This window comes from Mytilus galloprovincialis, chromosome 7 (genome assembly GCF_965363235.1).
Source record: "Mytilus galloprovincialis chromosome 7, xbMytGall1.hap1.1, whole genome shotgun sequence".
In the NCBI taxonomy this organism is placed as follows: Eukaryota; Metazoa; Mollusca; class Bivalvia; order Mytilida; family Mytilidae; genus Mytilus; species Mytilus galloprovincialis.
In genome coordinates this window covers 85524232-85542054 of record NC_134844.1, presented here as the reverse complement: position 1 = coordinate 85542054, position 17823 = coordinate 85524232, and the positions used below count along the sequence as shown (strand labels likewise).

The 17823-nt window shown below is 32.7% G+C and overlaps 1 protein-coding gene and 1 long non-coding RNA gene across 2 annotated transcripts in view; both read left to right on the top strand.

Moving 5' to 3' along the window:
• Positions 1-17823, top strand: part of LOC143083889 (uncharacterized) — a 197658-nt gene that overhangs the window by 51938 nt on the left and 127897 nt on the right. The gene's annotated exons all lie outside the window — the stretch shown is intronic.
• Positions 4454-17823, top strand: part of LOC143083886 (uncharacterized) — a 62804-nt gene continuing 49434 nt past the window's right edge. Inside the window, exons 1-3 of the mRNA XM_076260263.1 lie at positions 4454-4549; positions 5042-5131; positions 15473-15548. Of these exons, the coding sequence (XP_076116378.1) occupies positions 4454-4549; positions 5042-5131; positions 15473-15548 (262 nt within the window). The remainder of the gene's footprint in view (positions 4550-5041; positions 5132-15472; positions 15549-17823) is intronic.

The window sequence follows — 17823 nt, the reverse complement described above, 5'->3', positions numbered from 1 at the left end:
TTGGTACAGCCATTTTCTTATGTAGAAAATTGTGAATTAATACAATTTACTTTACTCCTGTTTTTACAAAACATTATTTAGAAATTTAATAACAAATCATTGATGTATACCACACTTATTAACCAGAGGACATAGTGAATAAAATACCATGGAGGCAATAAAAACATAAGTAGAAGGAGAATAACTTGGCAGAAGCAGAAATACTAAAAAGACGAACAACAGTCCCTAAAACACTAATGAAAGCAACAAGAACAATCATGAAATATGTCATTACACTTTTATGTCACTGGGTTGCTGTCTCATAACTTCATAACTAGAAACAACGGGAATATTGTAATTCATTTCATTATACGTAACATACACTTTTCCTGTATACTACACACAAAAAAATCACTGGGTTCTCAAAAATATGGCAAACATCATAACACATGACATGGGATATATCAGTTCTTCCTTATACATTACTTATGTATACCAATTATGTTCTTAACATATAAACACTTTACTAACAACTTTGTCATACTAACCACAAAATATTTGACACCTCAATAATAAAAACTAATACTGATTTACCACAACTTTTCTAAACATGACATGTGACACCTGATCATACAACAAGCATTTACCACTCCTGTACTGAACATGACATCGGACACCCGATCACAAATATGTGACATAGCCATGGCATGCATATGCTTATCTTGACACCAATATCTGACATAGGAATGACACTATCATACTCAACACAAGCATGTGACATAGTATTGATACTATTATACTCAACACCAACATGTGGCAAAGGAATAAAACTCTGATACTCAACACAAATTTGTGACATAACAATAGCAATTTTATACTCAACACCAACATATGACATAGCAATGACACTCTTATAATCAACACCAACATGTGACATAGCAATGACATACTTATACTCAACACCAACATGTGACATAGCAATGACATACTTACACCAACATGTGACATTGCAAAAAACATTCTTATATTCAACACCAACCTGACATAGCAATGACATTGTTATACTCAACTCTAAAATGTGACATAACAATGACACTCTTATACTCAACACCAACATGTGACATAGCAATGGCATACTTACACCAACATGTGACATTGCAAAAAACATTCTTATACTCAACACCAACCTGACATATCAATGACATTGTTATACTCAACACCAACATGTGACATAACCATGACATGTTTATCCTCAGCACCAACATTTGACATAGCACTGACACTGTTTTACTAAACACCATCATTTGACATAGCCATACCCTCTTATACTGAACACCATCATGTGACCTGGCAATAACATACTTATACTCAACACCATCATTTGACATAGCAATGACACACTTATACTCAACACCAACAGCAAGGACACTATTATACTCAGCACCAACATGTGGCATATCAATGACATACTTATACTCAACACCAACATGTGACATAGCAATGACACTCTTACACTGCTCACAAACAAGTGACATATCTCGTTTATAGGCAACACAAACAAAAAGTAAAAACATGGCTTATTGCAGTTCTTCACTAATAATTAACACAAACATACACCATTGCTATATTACCCTTATACACAACAGCTCATATGATATGAAGCAGCTGTTATACACCACACAAACATACGCCATTGCTATATTACCCTTATACACAACAACATGTATGATATGAAGCAACTATTATACACCACACAAACATACGCCATTGCTAAACATGCTATATTACCCTTATACACAACAACACATATGACATGAAGCAGCTGTTATACACCACACAAACATTGCTATAATGCTATAATGCTATATTACCCTTATACACAACAACACATATGACATGAAGCAACTATTATACACCACACAAACATACACCATTGCTATATTACCCTCATACACAACAACACGTATGATATGAAGCAGCTGTTATACACCACTCAAACATACGCCATTGTTATATTACCCTTATACACCACAACACATATGATATGAAGCAGCTGTTATACACCACTCAAACATACGCCATTGTTATATTACCCTTATATACAACAACACATATGATATGAAGCAGCTGTTATACACCATACAAACATTTTACATGAAATACCACTGAATACTTTTTAAGCTTTGATCATTATTCTGAATCAAGACAAAATACTGTTAAGGGAATACAGTACAGTTACAGGGGAGGTAATGACGTTGCTAATGTAAACTGTTATTTTCACGACGTCAAACTGTGACATATCGGGAAAAGATACATTTTTCGACTGATTTTTATCATTCAAACTGACTTAATTTGAAAACGAGTGCATGGACCCCTATTTTTTAAAACGACATTTTGTTTCATTTTGTAGGGAGATTATGAGGACCAAATTTTATAAAACTAAATAGTACATTTTTTTTAAATTTTGATACAGCAACAAATTATGTTTTTTTTTTCTCAATTCATGACCATTTGATAAATATGAGTTATTTCGGAATAAAAAATGCATAAATTTTTTGGTATTAAACTTATAAAATACATAAATTACAAATTATTTAACAAATAACAATTTGTGTTTAGCTTTAAAACAAAAAAGTTATGTTTTTCTTTCGAAAGAAAATATGGCCACAAATCTAAATTTTGAGCAAATATACAAAATTTCGACCTCATTTAACTCAAAAAGTAGCACATGAAGGTATATTTTTAATAACATATTTGATTTAATCAGACCAAAAATAGCCTATATGGAAATTTTCATCAAACTTTGAATACAGGATCAAAACTGCATCGTATGCCCTTAATCAGACAGTTGTCATGGACAATAAATATTTGTTAGAATTATTTATATAAAGTGGGGTCTCATTTTATTCATAACACAGAACTGAACCAGTTAGTAAAGGTTTTATTTTGTTTCTTGACAAAAAATTATTTTGTAAACATTTGATTTTAATGAGAAGTTGATGAGAAAAAATTGTGTTAACATCTTTAGTCAGATAATGTTAATTCTACAGATCTAATGTAAAACATCTTTTAATAATAACAAATACTTAACAGAATTATATAAAGTGGGGTCTTATTTTTCTTGTCTCTTCGTACTGAATCAGAAAATATAACTTGTTTTTATATTTCTTGAAAAAAAATTTTTTTTTTTTAACTTTGATCATTCTACTTAATCATTGTTAATCAGACAGATTAAATGGACAACAAATATTTGTTAGAATTATATAAAGTGAGGTCTCATTTTAATTGTCTTGTCCAGCTGAGTCCATTGATATAAATATTGTTTATGTTTCTTGAAAAAAAGTTATTATTTTTAACCTGACAGTTCTGATGGAAGTTCTGACATCTCACAATAAAACATGTTGTTTATTTGTTGTTTATGTAGAATATAAATACAAGTGTGACTGGTCATTTTATTCAGTTTTGACCACTGATTCATGTGATATATATTTTGTTTATATTTATTACACAACATTGTCCAGTTTATGACACAAGTTTTTATGTCTGTTATATGTTGATGTTACAGGCTGGAAGGACACCATTAATGTTGGCGGCTGGGAGAGGACACCTGGAGGTAGTGATGTACCTCGTCAGTCACGGCAGTCGGTTAGAGGCCACATCCCTGGTAATGATAGATATAACCATCTTACTCTGACCAAACATCACTTTATACAGAATCTACACAAAATCATGTTGTTAATCAGACAGGTTTAATGGACAACAAATATTTGTTAGAATTATATAAAGTGGGGTCTTATTTTATTCATAACACAGAACTGAATCAGTTAGTAAAGGTTTTATTTTGTTTCTTGACAAAAAAATATTTTGTAAACATTTGATTTTAATAAGAAGTTGATGAGAAAAAATTGTGTTAACATCTTTAGTCAGATAATGTTAATTCTACCGATCTAATGTAAAACATCTTTTAATAATAACAAATACTTGACAGAATTATATAAAGTGGGGTCTTATTTTTCTTGTCTATTTGCACTGAATCAGAAAATATAACTTGTTTTTATATTTCTTGAAAAAAAGTGTTTTTTTTAACTTTGATCATTCTACTTAATCATGTTAATCAGACAGGTTTAATGGACAACAAATACTTCATAGAATTATATAAAGTGGGGTCTTATTGTAATTGTCTTGTCCAGCTGAGTCCATTGATATAAATATTGTTTACGTTTCTTGAAAAAAAGTTATTTTTTTTAACCTGACAGTTCTGATGGAAGTTCTTACATCTCACAATAAAACATGTTGTTTATTTGTTGTTTATTTGTTGTTTATGTAGAATATAAATACAAGTGTGACTGGTCATTTTATTCAGTTTTGACCACTGATTCATGTGATATATATTTTGTTTATATTTATTACACAACATTGTCCAGTTTATGACACAAGTTTTGATGTCGGTTATATGTTGATATTACAGTTGGGAATGACACCATTAATGTCGGCGGCTGAGAGAGGACACCTGGAGGTAGTGATGTACCTAGTCAGTCAGGGCAGTCAGTTAGAGGCCACAGACCGCTTGGTAATGATAGATATAATCACCTTACTCTAACCAAACACAACTTTATACAGAATCTACACAAAATCATGTTGTTAATCAGACAGGTTTAATGGACAACAAATATTTGTTAGAATTATATAAAGTGGGGTCTCATTTTATTCGTAACACAGAACTGAATCAGATAGTAAAGGTTTTATTTTGTTTCCTGACAAAAAAATATTTTGTTTACATTTAATTTTAATGATCAGTTGATAAGAAAGAATTGTGTTAACATTTTTAGTCAGATAATGTTAATTCTACAGATCTTATGTAAAACATCTTTTAAAAATAACAAATACTTGACAGAATTATATAAAGTGGGGTCTTATTATGTCACTTCATATTTGTTGTTTGGTTAGGTTGACTGGTTTTATGTCAAGTATTGTATAGGTAACATTAGTACAACAATTGCCTATTATTTAAAGAAGATGTATATTTGTATGATTGATAAAAGAGTTTTTGATTGTATTTCAGGGTAAGACTCCTTATGATATGGTAAAAATGGGAGGCTTTGATTCTGAAGAGAAAAAAAGGAAGAAGAAAGAAGTGATGGACTTCCTAAAGGTAAATATTCTATCTTAGTTAATAAGAGATATATTTAAAAATATGTTGACAGATTGTTAGAGACACAACAGACTTGGTACATTGAAGTTACAATAAAACGGTTGCCTGTTGTTTTCAATGTCATTGTAGTATTTGTTGTCAGTTAACAATGTATCCGGTAAGTTGACAATTCAAAGCTTGTTGCCTAATATAGATGTTGGCATATGTGAAAGACAAATGTTTGAAATCAGTGTCATCTGTTGGGTGTCTCTTATTTTTTGTGTCGACAGCTTGCTATCTCCTAGGTATTTACATCACATCATCTCCTTTTATGTATACATAATGTGTATCTCTGTGCGGAAAAGTTGATTTACATGTTTATGCAAATATGTAATAATCATATACTAAAACAAAAAGCACATCTTAACAAAATGTTTAGTATGCTGTCAACCTGTGTATAGATTTTAAAGCTTTCAGTATGTAGCGGGTAAACAAAGCTACCCACATAGATAAAACCTCTATGAAGTGAGTAAACTCAGTAACGTTAACTTTCCTGTACAACCTTTTTAAATTACATACAAAAACAAATAAATCACATCATCATTAAATAGGCCGTGTGCAGTAAATTTTACTCACGTGTGATATGGCATAGAAGGAAAAACAATTACTGTTGGGTTTAAGCATGTGGTAAAGATGTCAGACCACCAATCCATTCATTCCAATTTAGAATGTAAAGTTCTACTGTGAAAGTACTTTTATTCGTGGGGAACCAATTTTCGTGGTTTTCATGGATGACTTTATCCACAAATTTAAGTGTCCAACGAAATGAAACAATTGTTGTCCAAATCAAGACAATGAAAGATCCCCATGTAGGTTTGACTGCTAATATGATCTAGAGAATATATTGAATATCTCAAAATCTGAGAATACTATAATGATCTTTAATAGTAGTCACTGGGCAAACGCACTATGAACTACAACTGCAGGCAGGAGTTTTCCATTTAATTAATCTTTAAAAACCTAAACTGTACAAATTTTGATCTTTTAATTCTCATAAAAAAGTATTTTTGATTGATGAAAGTCAGATTTCCGGTATTGATATGCTGTGATAAAGTGTTCATTTTATATCTCATAATTCTCGTACATATGGGAAATAATAATTTCATGCTGGGCTTGCTTTTGATAAGAACTATTTTACAATTCAAGATACATTTATAGCATTTGTTTATGTAACTGTTTTTATGCCCCACCTACGATAGTAGTGGGGCATTATGTTTACTGGTCTGTGCCTCCGTTCGTCCGTTTGTTTGTTCGTTCGTTCGTCCATTCGTTCGTCCGTCCGTTCGTTCGTTCGTCCGTCTGTGTGTCCGTTCGCTTCAGGTTAAAGTTTTTGGTCAAGGTAGTTTTTGAAGAAGTTGAAGTCCAATCAACTTGAAACTTAGTACACATGTTCCCCATGATATGATCTTTCTAATTTTAATGCCAAATTATAGTTTTGACCCCAATTTCATGGTCCACTGAACATAGAAAATAATAGTGTGAAGTTCAGGTTAAAGTTTTTGGTCAAGGTAGTTTTTGATGAAGTTAAAGTTACATCAACTTGAAACTTAGTACACATGTTCCCTATGATATGATCTTTCTAATTTTAATTCTAAATTAAAGTTTTGACCCCAATTTCACGGTCCACTGAACATAGAAAATGATAGTGCAAGTTGGGCATTCGTGTACTATGGACACATTCTTGTTCTTTTGTGACATGTTTATGGCCTGATTAACACCTTTGATGTTCTATAATCTTTCGATCACTCTATCTTGGGCTAATGAGTGATCACTACGATTTACACGGTCAATGTTTACTTTGCAATTTCCTTCAATCTAGACAATTTGTAACCTTCGTTTCAAATTACTTTAATTTTTCAATTTTATTATTATTAGACAACTAAAATCCACGAATTAAAAAACCCATGAACATGTTAATGTTGCTGAAACCACAAAAATTGATACCCACGAATTAAAGTACTTTCACAGTATATTAAAGTAGTCCTTCCCTAAAAAATATAAAGTCCTCTTGATGTTATTGTTTACTTAAACTAACCAAACAATTTGCAGAAATAAAACTTTTGTTGAAAGAGAAATATATTTTAATCATTTTTAGACATAATTTACTTGCTTATGACATGTATGAGTTTGCATTAAAGATTGAGGATTAATGGGCTCCATACTATTTTTATTTAAGATTTCCAGAAAAAAACAGGGGCTATGTTTAGTAGTTACCTTCGGCCGTTGGCATTTTTTCCATAAACAATCCGAACTTTTCTGATTGGGTTCCATTAATATATCCCCCAGAACTAGAGATTAAAGAAACAACAGACACGGCTTCCTCCGCTTCATTTTTGTCGAGCCTGCAACTTTTGTTGCAGAAAGCTCGACATAGGGATAGTGATCCGGCGGCGGCTATGGCGGCGGCGGCTATGGCGGCGGCGGCGGTGTTAGCTAACTTCTTAAAAGCTTTATAATTTAGAAGGTGGAAGACCTGGATGCTTCATACTTTGTATATAGATGCCTCATGTTACGAAGTTTCCGTCAGTCACATGTCAGATGTCCTTGACCTCATTTTCATGGTTCAGTGACCACTTGAAAAAAAGGTTCAATTTTTTTGTAATGTTGAATTCTCTCTTATTATAAGTAATAGGATAACTATATTTGATATGTGCATACCTTGCAAGGTCCTCATGTCTGTCAGACAGTTTTCACTTGACCTCGACCTCATTTCATGGATCAGTGAACAAGGTTAAGTTTTGGTGGTCAAGTCCATATCTCAGATACTATAAGCAATAGGGCTAGTATATTCAGTGTATGGAAGGACTGTAAGGTGTACATGTCCAACTGGCAGGTGTCATCTGACCTGGACCTCATTTTCATGGTTCGGTGGTTATAGTTAAATTTTTGTGTTTTGGTCTGTTTTTCTCATACTATATGCAATAGGTCTACTATATTTGTTGTATGGGACGATTGTAAGGTGTACATGTCTAGCGGGCAGATGTCATGTGACCTTGACTTCATTTTCATGGTTCAGTGGTCAAAGTTAAATTTTTGTGTTTTGGTCTGTTTTTCTCATACTATATGCCATAGGTCAACTATATTTGGTGTATGGAAATATTTTATGATCTTTATGTCAGTCGCACAGGTTTTATTTGACCGTGATCTCATTTTCAAGGTTCATTGCACAGTTTTAAGTTTTTGTGTTTTGGTCTCTTTATCTTAAACTATAAGTAATAGGTCAACTATATATGTTGTATAGAAGCATTGTTAGCTGTACATGTCTGCCTGGCATGGTTCATCTGACTTTAACCTCATTTTCAAGGTTCATTGGTCTATGTTTAGTTATCTTGGTTAATGTTAAGTTTATGTGACAGTTGTTATAAAGCTTAGCTTTATACTTAGGACTATCAACATAATATCAATGATTAGTATAGAAGGCGAGACATTTCAGCGTGTGCACTCTTGTTAGACTTATATCTCGAATTTGACTTACACAGTCATCTCAGTACCAGAATCTATGACAAACGAGAACGATTTTAATTTTAAAATTATAAATTTCCCCCACTTTAGTGGCAATATACCAACTTCACCTGCATATGGGATATATATTTCCCAACTAATTCGATATTCAAGAGCTTGCAGCTCCTACTCAGACTTTGTAAAACGTCATCAGTGTCTGAGTAGAAAGTTAATGAACCAGGGGTATGTCAAAGAACGTCTCGTCCTTTTTCTAAAAAAGTTCATCGGAAGGTTTCAAGACCTTGTTAATACATATTCCGTATCAACTTCACAAATAATACACGATGGTCTTGATGTATAGATTCTGCGTACTGATGTTGTTTATCATCTTAACAACGTGTTTTATAGTTCTTTCATTTGTCTTTGTTCTATTATTAATATTACTTTTACTGTTGAATGGTTTTATGTGGTATTCGTTTGACATGGCTCGGTACTTATACATCTCGTCAATGTGTTTGTATTGTCTTTCATTTTTTGGTGGGGTGTTTTGTATATGCGACTTTTTGTATTTCTTTGGTTCTTATAACGTGACTCTGTACTTTAAAAGATCATGTCAGTATGATATTGTTCTATTTTATGTTATAATGATATATTTCTATTATGAATTACAATATACGTTGAACCACAAACTTCAAAATCATTCAATCGCGTAGTGGAATTAACTATTTGTGGATTCTTATAAATTCTATATATAACTTTTGGACTAGTTTAAATCTCGGCTATTTATGAAATTTATTCTTACATACTTTTGATTTTTTAACCCTGTATGCTAACATTGCCTAGGTAAATTTTAAAATTGTTTGTATACACATTGAACAAAAAATCTATGTGACGTATAAAATTTTCTGACGTCATACACACAAAACAATGAATGTGTTTGTAGATAGATGTTTTTGTGTTCTGTTAAATTGTTCCTTTTAAAATTGTTATACGATGATGACTGATGTACCCATATTCTGACTATTTTATTTATTGTGTTTGTTTAGTTAACACATCAATGTAAATATAACGGAAATTGATGAGACTGTCGAGAGGGTTAGCGCTATAAAACCAGGTTTAAACCACCATTTTCTACATTTGAAAATGCCTGCACCAAGTCAGGAATATGACAGTTCTTGTCCATTTGTTTTTGATGCGTTTTGTTATTTGATTTTGCCATGTGATTATGGACTTTCCGAATTGATTTTCCTCTAAGTTCAGTATTTTTGTGATTTTACTTTTAACTACAAGACATTAAACATGAATTAGAATTGGCAGGTAGAAAGATGATACATGTACGATTCATTATACACCTTTTTGTGAATTTATACTTATGTAAAAAAATTAGAAAGCTGTGAAAAAAAATTGTTGGAATAGATAGGGATTTTGAATTGGTGGTCTGACACCTTTAAGGTAACACGATACCGAATGGCATATCTCCCGATTTCAAAACTTTTTGGCACACGTGTTCTTTGAATCGAGTTACATCGGAATATGTAATAAAAAATGGGGGTCACCATTTTTGTTTTCTTGGTATTTTCATAGGAAAACATCAATTTTGGCGACAAATTTACCTAGGTATATAGGGGAAATGCCTTTTTTTCGGCTTACCTTTTTAAATTTTCAAATGGATGGCTATGTTCTTATATACGGAGAAAAACAAAAAACTAACATAATATCCAGAATTGCATACTGAATCCATACACGTATAGAAACTCATATGTCACCATCCTTGTTTTTGAGATAAATGGCTTCAAAGTTGATTGATACCCTTAGAATTGGACCGAAAACGTGTGACGTTATTGAATGCAGAATGTAATGTTACGGTATTACTACTCAGAGATATTGAAAACAAAATATGTGTCGGGATCTGAATGGTGTTTATTTTATTTTCATTTCCGCTGTCGGGTTTCGTAAATTTCCTTGTAATGCAATATGCAATTCTGCTGATATAATTTATTTCGTTCTGCACCTGGAAATTTCACTCACATAAATTAACATTAATCTCGTCTGATTTTCACAACGAGCATATATACTTGAAACTTGTTTGAACTGGTTGGTTCCACTTGAATCAAGCATAAATCGGGATACACGTTAAATTCACGTAAATTTTTTAAATAAGATTATTCAAAAATTGAATTAAAATCATAAAAAATACCTTCATCTTTTTGTAAAGTTCATGTGAAAATAACATTAAAAATTTCATTTGAATAACTGAGTATTTAACTCCATTATTTAAGACAATGGTGGTGTCACTGCTTTATCCATGCAGAGTACTTTAAAAATTTGATTCAGTTAACAGTTTTATAGTGATCGGTTTTTGATGGTTGTTTAACGTTCAGTGGCAAATAGTTCATGCATGTTCGGGACGATACAATACAATTTTGAAAACAGTCGGACAAACCTTGCAAACTGTATCCAAAATTTCACAGTGTCATTTGTGGAAAATTATTTACGAACAAATCTTGAGATCATATATGCATTCTTTATAAGTAAAACAAACTGCAAATGCGAAATATAAAAGTTTCAGCTTGAAATTCCACATGTAGGAGATGTAACCCGGAGTCTGCGTGCCTTTTATATTTTATCAAAACGCCTAATCCAGCAACCTGTCATGAACAAAAAATAAAGAAAATCCAGACGATATGCGCACTTTTAATATGAGAAGTAACACCAGGTACATAATTTAAACCTGAAGCAAAAAGACTGTAGTCCTAAATAATAAGCCGTATAAACCCTATATACGCCAAGTGCGGGATTGACGGTAGAACGGATACGGGTGAAACAATATGATGATACGTGCTCTATTAGGATTTTAGTGACAAAACATATTTGTGAATATGCAGTTCATATAATGAATGGTAATTTGGAGATTTAAAATGAAGTAGCAATGTAAGCAAGCCAGCATTTCCTTCATTTTGTCTTTGGTGGAAAGTTGAGATTAATTGGCAATTTTACCGCACCTCCTTTATATTTCATTATGGTTTGAATTTTCTCCAGAAGAACAAAAGTTTTAGGACTTAAACAAAAATGTACTAAGAGCCTGAAATGTTACTGTGATAGTTATACTTTCCAATTTAGGGGACCAACGTTTACTAAAACTACAAATTAGAAATAACATGATACTCGCCCAATTACCATTAGTCACAATTTGCTTGATGTCTTTGGTTTTGATGTCGTGAAATGTCCAGATGTTGCTATCTCATAAATTACAAATCCCATGTCTCTATTTATCATTCTGTGTACAAATGACATGTTCCATATACAATGTATTTTTTTTTTATTTGTACTTGTACTTTTAAAAATAAAGTTTCATGTTACCCCACTTCCATAATTAGCAAGCGGAAACGTAGATATTTCTTTTTGCGTAAATGTTTGTCGATTTCTTTGAAAAAATTAGAGGCAATAATTTCAATTTTAACAACTGAAGTTTCAAGTGACGGGTGTAAATTGTAGGATTGATTGTTGGTTGCTAAACGTCCAGTGGCAAATATGTCATGCATGTTCAGGACGAGAACATGTTAACATTAATAAAATACTAGATAGGTTTGGTAATAGAGGCGATCAGGGAAGATGGTTGAGAAAATTTGGACTGACACTGGAAAATGAGGGTAAATCATGTGCGCAATATGTCCCTCATGACCTAAAAAGGCAATTATGTTAATTATTTATAGTCATTTTGTCTCCGAACTTGTACATGTACATCATTTCCAACTCAAATCACACAAAAATATTTATTGATGCAAGTAGATACTTGAGACTGGCTTTAATCAGACTCTAACAGGACCTGATTTTTATTTTTATTTTTATTTTTGCCGAATCAAGTTCCCATGTATTTCTCAGCCTACGGTTACTTTCTCAGGCCTCATTATGATGTTGCTGTCTGTCTATGATATTACGACGCTAGCACTTTATTTTTAAAATGTTTCCGAAACTATATCAGATTTACTCTGTACAGACCAATGAGACGATTTACACTTGGAACACAGGAAATGTTATTTGGCAAAATTACCAATTAAACCACTTTTCTACATTCCATACTAACAAACTATCTTCTGTATGAGTTTCAAAGTCTGCTTGTATTGTGCTTTTTTGCTTTATTCTATCCCTATTGAGGGGGGAAGGACCTTTATCGGGACTCCGGGATCAGGTGTTTTAAGCTCGGGATTTCGGATTTGACCCTTTCGGATGGCGGGATTTCATTTTCATAAATTCGTGACCTCGGGATTTCATGTTTTCAAGTCCGGGATTTCGGGATCAGGACCCCTCCTACCCCCTACCCCCTTTTCCGTATTCTCAACCAGATAAATTTCCTTTTTCCATTTTGCCCGAGCGATGTTTTTGACGACCATTTTTACACGAATTAATAGCTGTACAATTAAATTAGACAAAATTTTATTTTCAAAAACAAAACATGGGGATACGGCGTGCATCATGAAAAAGTTTTTATTGCAAAAATAAACTACGAGTAAAATAAAATGATAAAATCCAGTCTATTTTCCATAAGAACATAATTATATAGATTTATACTGCACTTGTTCTATTTGAGCAGTCAAAATGCGTTGACTGTATATTTCTATGTCATATACAGTCACTGACCCGATAACACTTTTCCTCATGAATATTTAAATAGAAAATGCCGAAATAATATTTAATTATTCATACGACCTCTTCAACCTGTTCTCGTTTCCAATGCATACAACGATTTCAAGATCGACTCAACCTTGTTTCTTTTGCAATTATTGGAAAAACATATTTCATTTGTTAATATTCTTTGTTTGCAACCTATAAATCATTATGTTTCATGCTTATGGTTGATATTTAAGTCCATACTCAAACGATTTCGTTCACCCAACATGTAAATATGTACATTTCATTGTGTTGTATATTTCTCCGCGAGCATGATATGAGGCCTTCTTAAAGGGGATATCCCCTAATATTTAAATCAAATAAATAACCTTAACGCATTAAACAACAATTGAAAATGTTGTTTTAGATTGCAGTATAAAGACAATAATAGTGCATTGACTTGACATATCAACGATATAAGGATTCGGCCCGAAACGAGGAAATAGCTCGGCACAGCCTCGCATTTCCCCGTTTCTAAGCCTCATCCTTATATCGTTGATATGTCAAGTCAATGCACTATTATTGTCTATAAATCGTGCAGATGCTAAAATATTAAAGAAACAGGATATGAATTAAAAGTAAATTAATACATTGTTTAAGGTTAACATTGAGCAGAAGAATTACCGGAAAATGATAAAACAATATTTGTCGAAAAGTTAACCGTTACGTATTGCATCAAAACTCTCGGCACTCTGCATCTAGAAAAAGTTCCCGTTAAAAATGTCACATAGTTATGATTATCCAAAATATTTTTTCTTTATCATTTTAAATAATCACTTTGTGATTGCAGAACCTGCTGTATTGGCTTGTATGTATAAACGTTATTCGATAACGCCAGGAACGATAACTCGTGGCGTAACGTCATTCGGTATCGTGTTACCTTAAAGCAATAAACATGGAATCACAAAAATAAGAAAACAGCCTAAAACCAGAATTTGTGCTTTTATTTGCAATTAAACAATGGGAGAAATAAAAACAAATATAGTAACACATACTTTAAGAAATTATGCATTTTTACCATTATGATTATGGTTGATAACACTACTGTTTTTGAACTTGGCAATAGCTGTTCCTGAAAGAAATCCAAAAAAAATAAAACAAATATATAAATTATCTGAAAAAGGTCAGAACATTACAAAAATTTAGTAAAATTTTGTTTGTCCCTTTTTTTGGTTATTCAGATTTATGGCCCCAATCACCATAACACAACCATGTATGTGGTCTTTTAGTAAGGTACCTGCCTCAAGGGGCAGGAAGTGTGGGTTGTCTCACCTGCTTGGTCGAACCAACAACTTTAAAATATGTATGCCTTGCTTCTCCATAAAGACTGGTTGTAAGAATAATGTGTCTGACATGTGTATTTCTTCATCTTGTAAGCATTAATTACCAAACATTATGTGCAAACTATAGTCAAATTTGAAATTGTTCTTACAATCTTTATTTTCAGTGGCAAAAATGGGCCTTTAAGATAAATGTATGAAAAAAAAAAGATGTGGTATTGAGTGCCAATGAGACAACTCTTCACAAGAGAAATTATAAACGATAGGTCATATAACAGCCTTCAATGAAGCTATTTGACAAATTTTCACATGAGGCATGATAGTTTATTACAGATTGATGATCCCAATTGCCAAATTACACATAATTTAAAAACGATAGGTCACTCTATGTCCTTCAATGAAGCTATTTGACAAGTTTTCACATGAGGCATGATAGTTTATTACAGATTGATGATCTCAATCGCCAAATTACACAGAATTTAAAAACGATAGGTCACTCTATGTCCTTCAATGAAGCTATTTGACAAGTTTTCACATGAGGCATGATAGTTTATTACAGATTGATGATCTCAATCGCCAAATTACACATAATTTAAAAACGATAGGTCACTCTACGTCCTTCAATGAAGCTATTTGACAAGTTTTCACATGAGGCATGATAGTTTATTACAGATTGATGATCTCAATCGCCAAATTACACATAATTTAAAAACGATAGGTCACTCTATGTCCTTCAATGAAGCTATTTGACAAGTTTTCACATGAGGCATGATAGTTTATTACAGATTGATGATCCCAATCGCCAAACTACACATAATTTAAAAACGATAGGTCACTCTACGTCCTTCAATGAAGCTATTTGACACGTTTTCACATGAGGCATGTTAGTTTATTACATGTTTTTCTTTTGTAGACTGCCATGTCAAAGACATCCCCAGAAGTTACTCCTGACGCCCAATCACCAGATCCTGCAGCACCAGTAGTTGAAAGTAATCATCTAATGTTAATTATTCAGATACTGGGTGAAATAATAATTACTTGTTTCTAATATATGGAAACCTTGATGTCTGCTTACAATGGCGGTACTATCATTCCTACTGGTTCATCACACAAGGCAATCATCTAATGTTAATTGTTATATATAATGGCTGGAATGATGTATAGTTTCTTATTTCTAATATATGGAAACTGGAATGATTATAGTTACTTATTTCTAATAAAAATTAATAGGAAAAGTAAAGAAGCTATTGATGAAGATTGATTGATTACAGATCATATTAACCTTAAAATAAACATCTTTCATTCTCATCCGATTTATTCTTTCCTCAACCTGTTGATTACACATCACATTAAACTTAAATTCATTCTCACCCGATTTATATAGCATTCTTAACCTGTTCAGTTGACAACCAAATCCAGCCATCGGCTCAACTGGATTTTACAGAATAAGTAGTTTTTGGCCTATTAATACATTGACCTATAGACGGATAGACACATTGACCAGTTGACCTATAGACGGATAGACACATTGACCAGTTGACCTATAGACGGATAGACACATTGACCAGTTGACCTATAGACGGATAGACACCTTGACCAGTTGACCTATAGAAGGATAGACACAATGACCAGTTGACCTATTAACAAATCGACATATTAATCAATTGGCAGATCAACATATCAAAATTGAGGAATCAAAAGAAAATCAAATTCAAATATTGACGCATAAACATAACAACACAATGACCAGTTAACACATTGACATGTTGACATATTAATACATTGACAATTCTAAATCTTTTTACACATTGACACATTGAGAGATCTACACATTGATATATCGACAAATTGACAGATCAACACAAAAGCAGACTCATACATTGATACATTGCCATGTTGACACATTGACACATCATATAAAAAACAAGATGTGGTATGATTGCCAATGAGACAACTCTTCATAAGAGACCAAATGACACAGAAATTAACAACTATAGGTCACTGTACAGCCTTCAACAATGATCAAAGCCCATACCGCAAAGTCAGCTATAAAAGGCCAAGAAGTGACAAATGTAATTCAATTCACACGAGAAAACTAACAGCCTAAATTATGTAAAAAAAAATGAACGAAAAACAAATATGTAACACATCAACAAACGACAACCACTAAATTACAGGATCCTGGCTTGGGACAGGCACATACATACAGAATATGGTGGGGTTAAATATGTAAACGGGATCCCAAACCTCCCCCTAACCTGGGACAGTTGTGTTACGGTACAACATAAGAAAGAACTATAAAAATCAGTTGTAAAAGGCAACACATTAACAGATTTTTACATCAACACATTGACATATCAACACACTGACAGATAGACACATAAACAGGCTCATACATCAACACATTGACATATCAACACATTAACAGATTTATACATCAACACATTGACATATCGACACACTGACAGATCAACAAATAAACAGACTCATACATCAACACATTAACATATCAACACATTAACAGATGGATTTCATCAACACATAGACATATCGGCAAACTGACATATCAACACATTGACATATTGAAACATTGACACATCAACACATTAACAGACTTATAAGTCATAACACTGACAGATCAACACATTAACAGTCTCATATATCAAAACATAGACATATTGACACTCAGACAGATTTAACTTATTGACATATTGAAACACTGACAGATTAACATATTAACTGACTCCTACATCAACACATTAACATATTGACACACTGACAAATCAACACATTAACAGACTCAAACATCAACAAGTTGACATATCAACACACTGACAGATCAACACAATAACAGATTCAACACATGACGTATCGACACACAAACAGATCAACACATAAACAGACTCAACCATTCACACATTGACATATAGACACATTTACAGACTCAAACATCAACACGTTGACACATTGACACACTGACAAGTCAACATTTAAACTCATACATCGACGCACTGATAGATTCACATATTACCAGACTCATAGTGAGTCTCATACATAAACACATTGACATATTGACACATTGACAGATCTATACATTTTAACAGACTCAAAACTCAATGCATTGACACATCGACACACTGACAAGTCAACATTTACACTCATACATCGACACACTGATAGATCCACATATAACCAGACTCATACATGAACACATTGAAATATTGACACATTGACAAATCTATACATTAACAGACTCAAAACTCA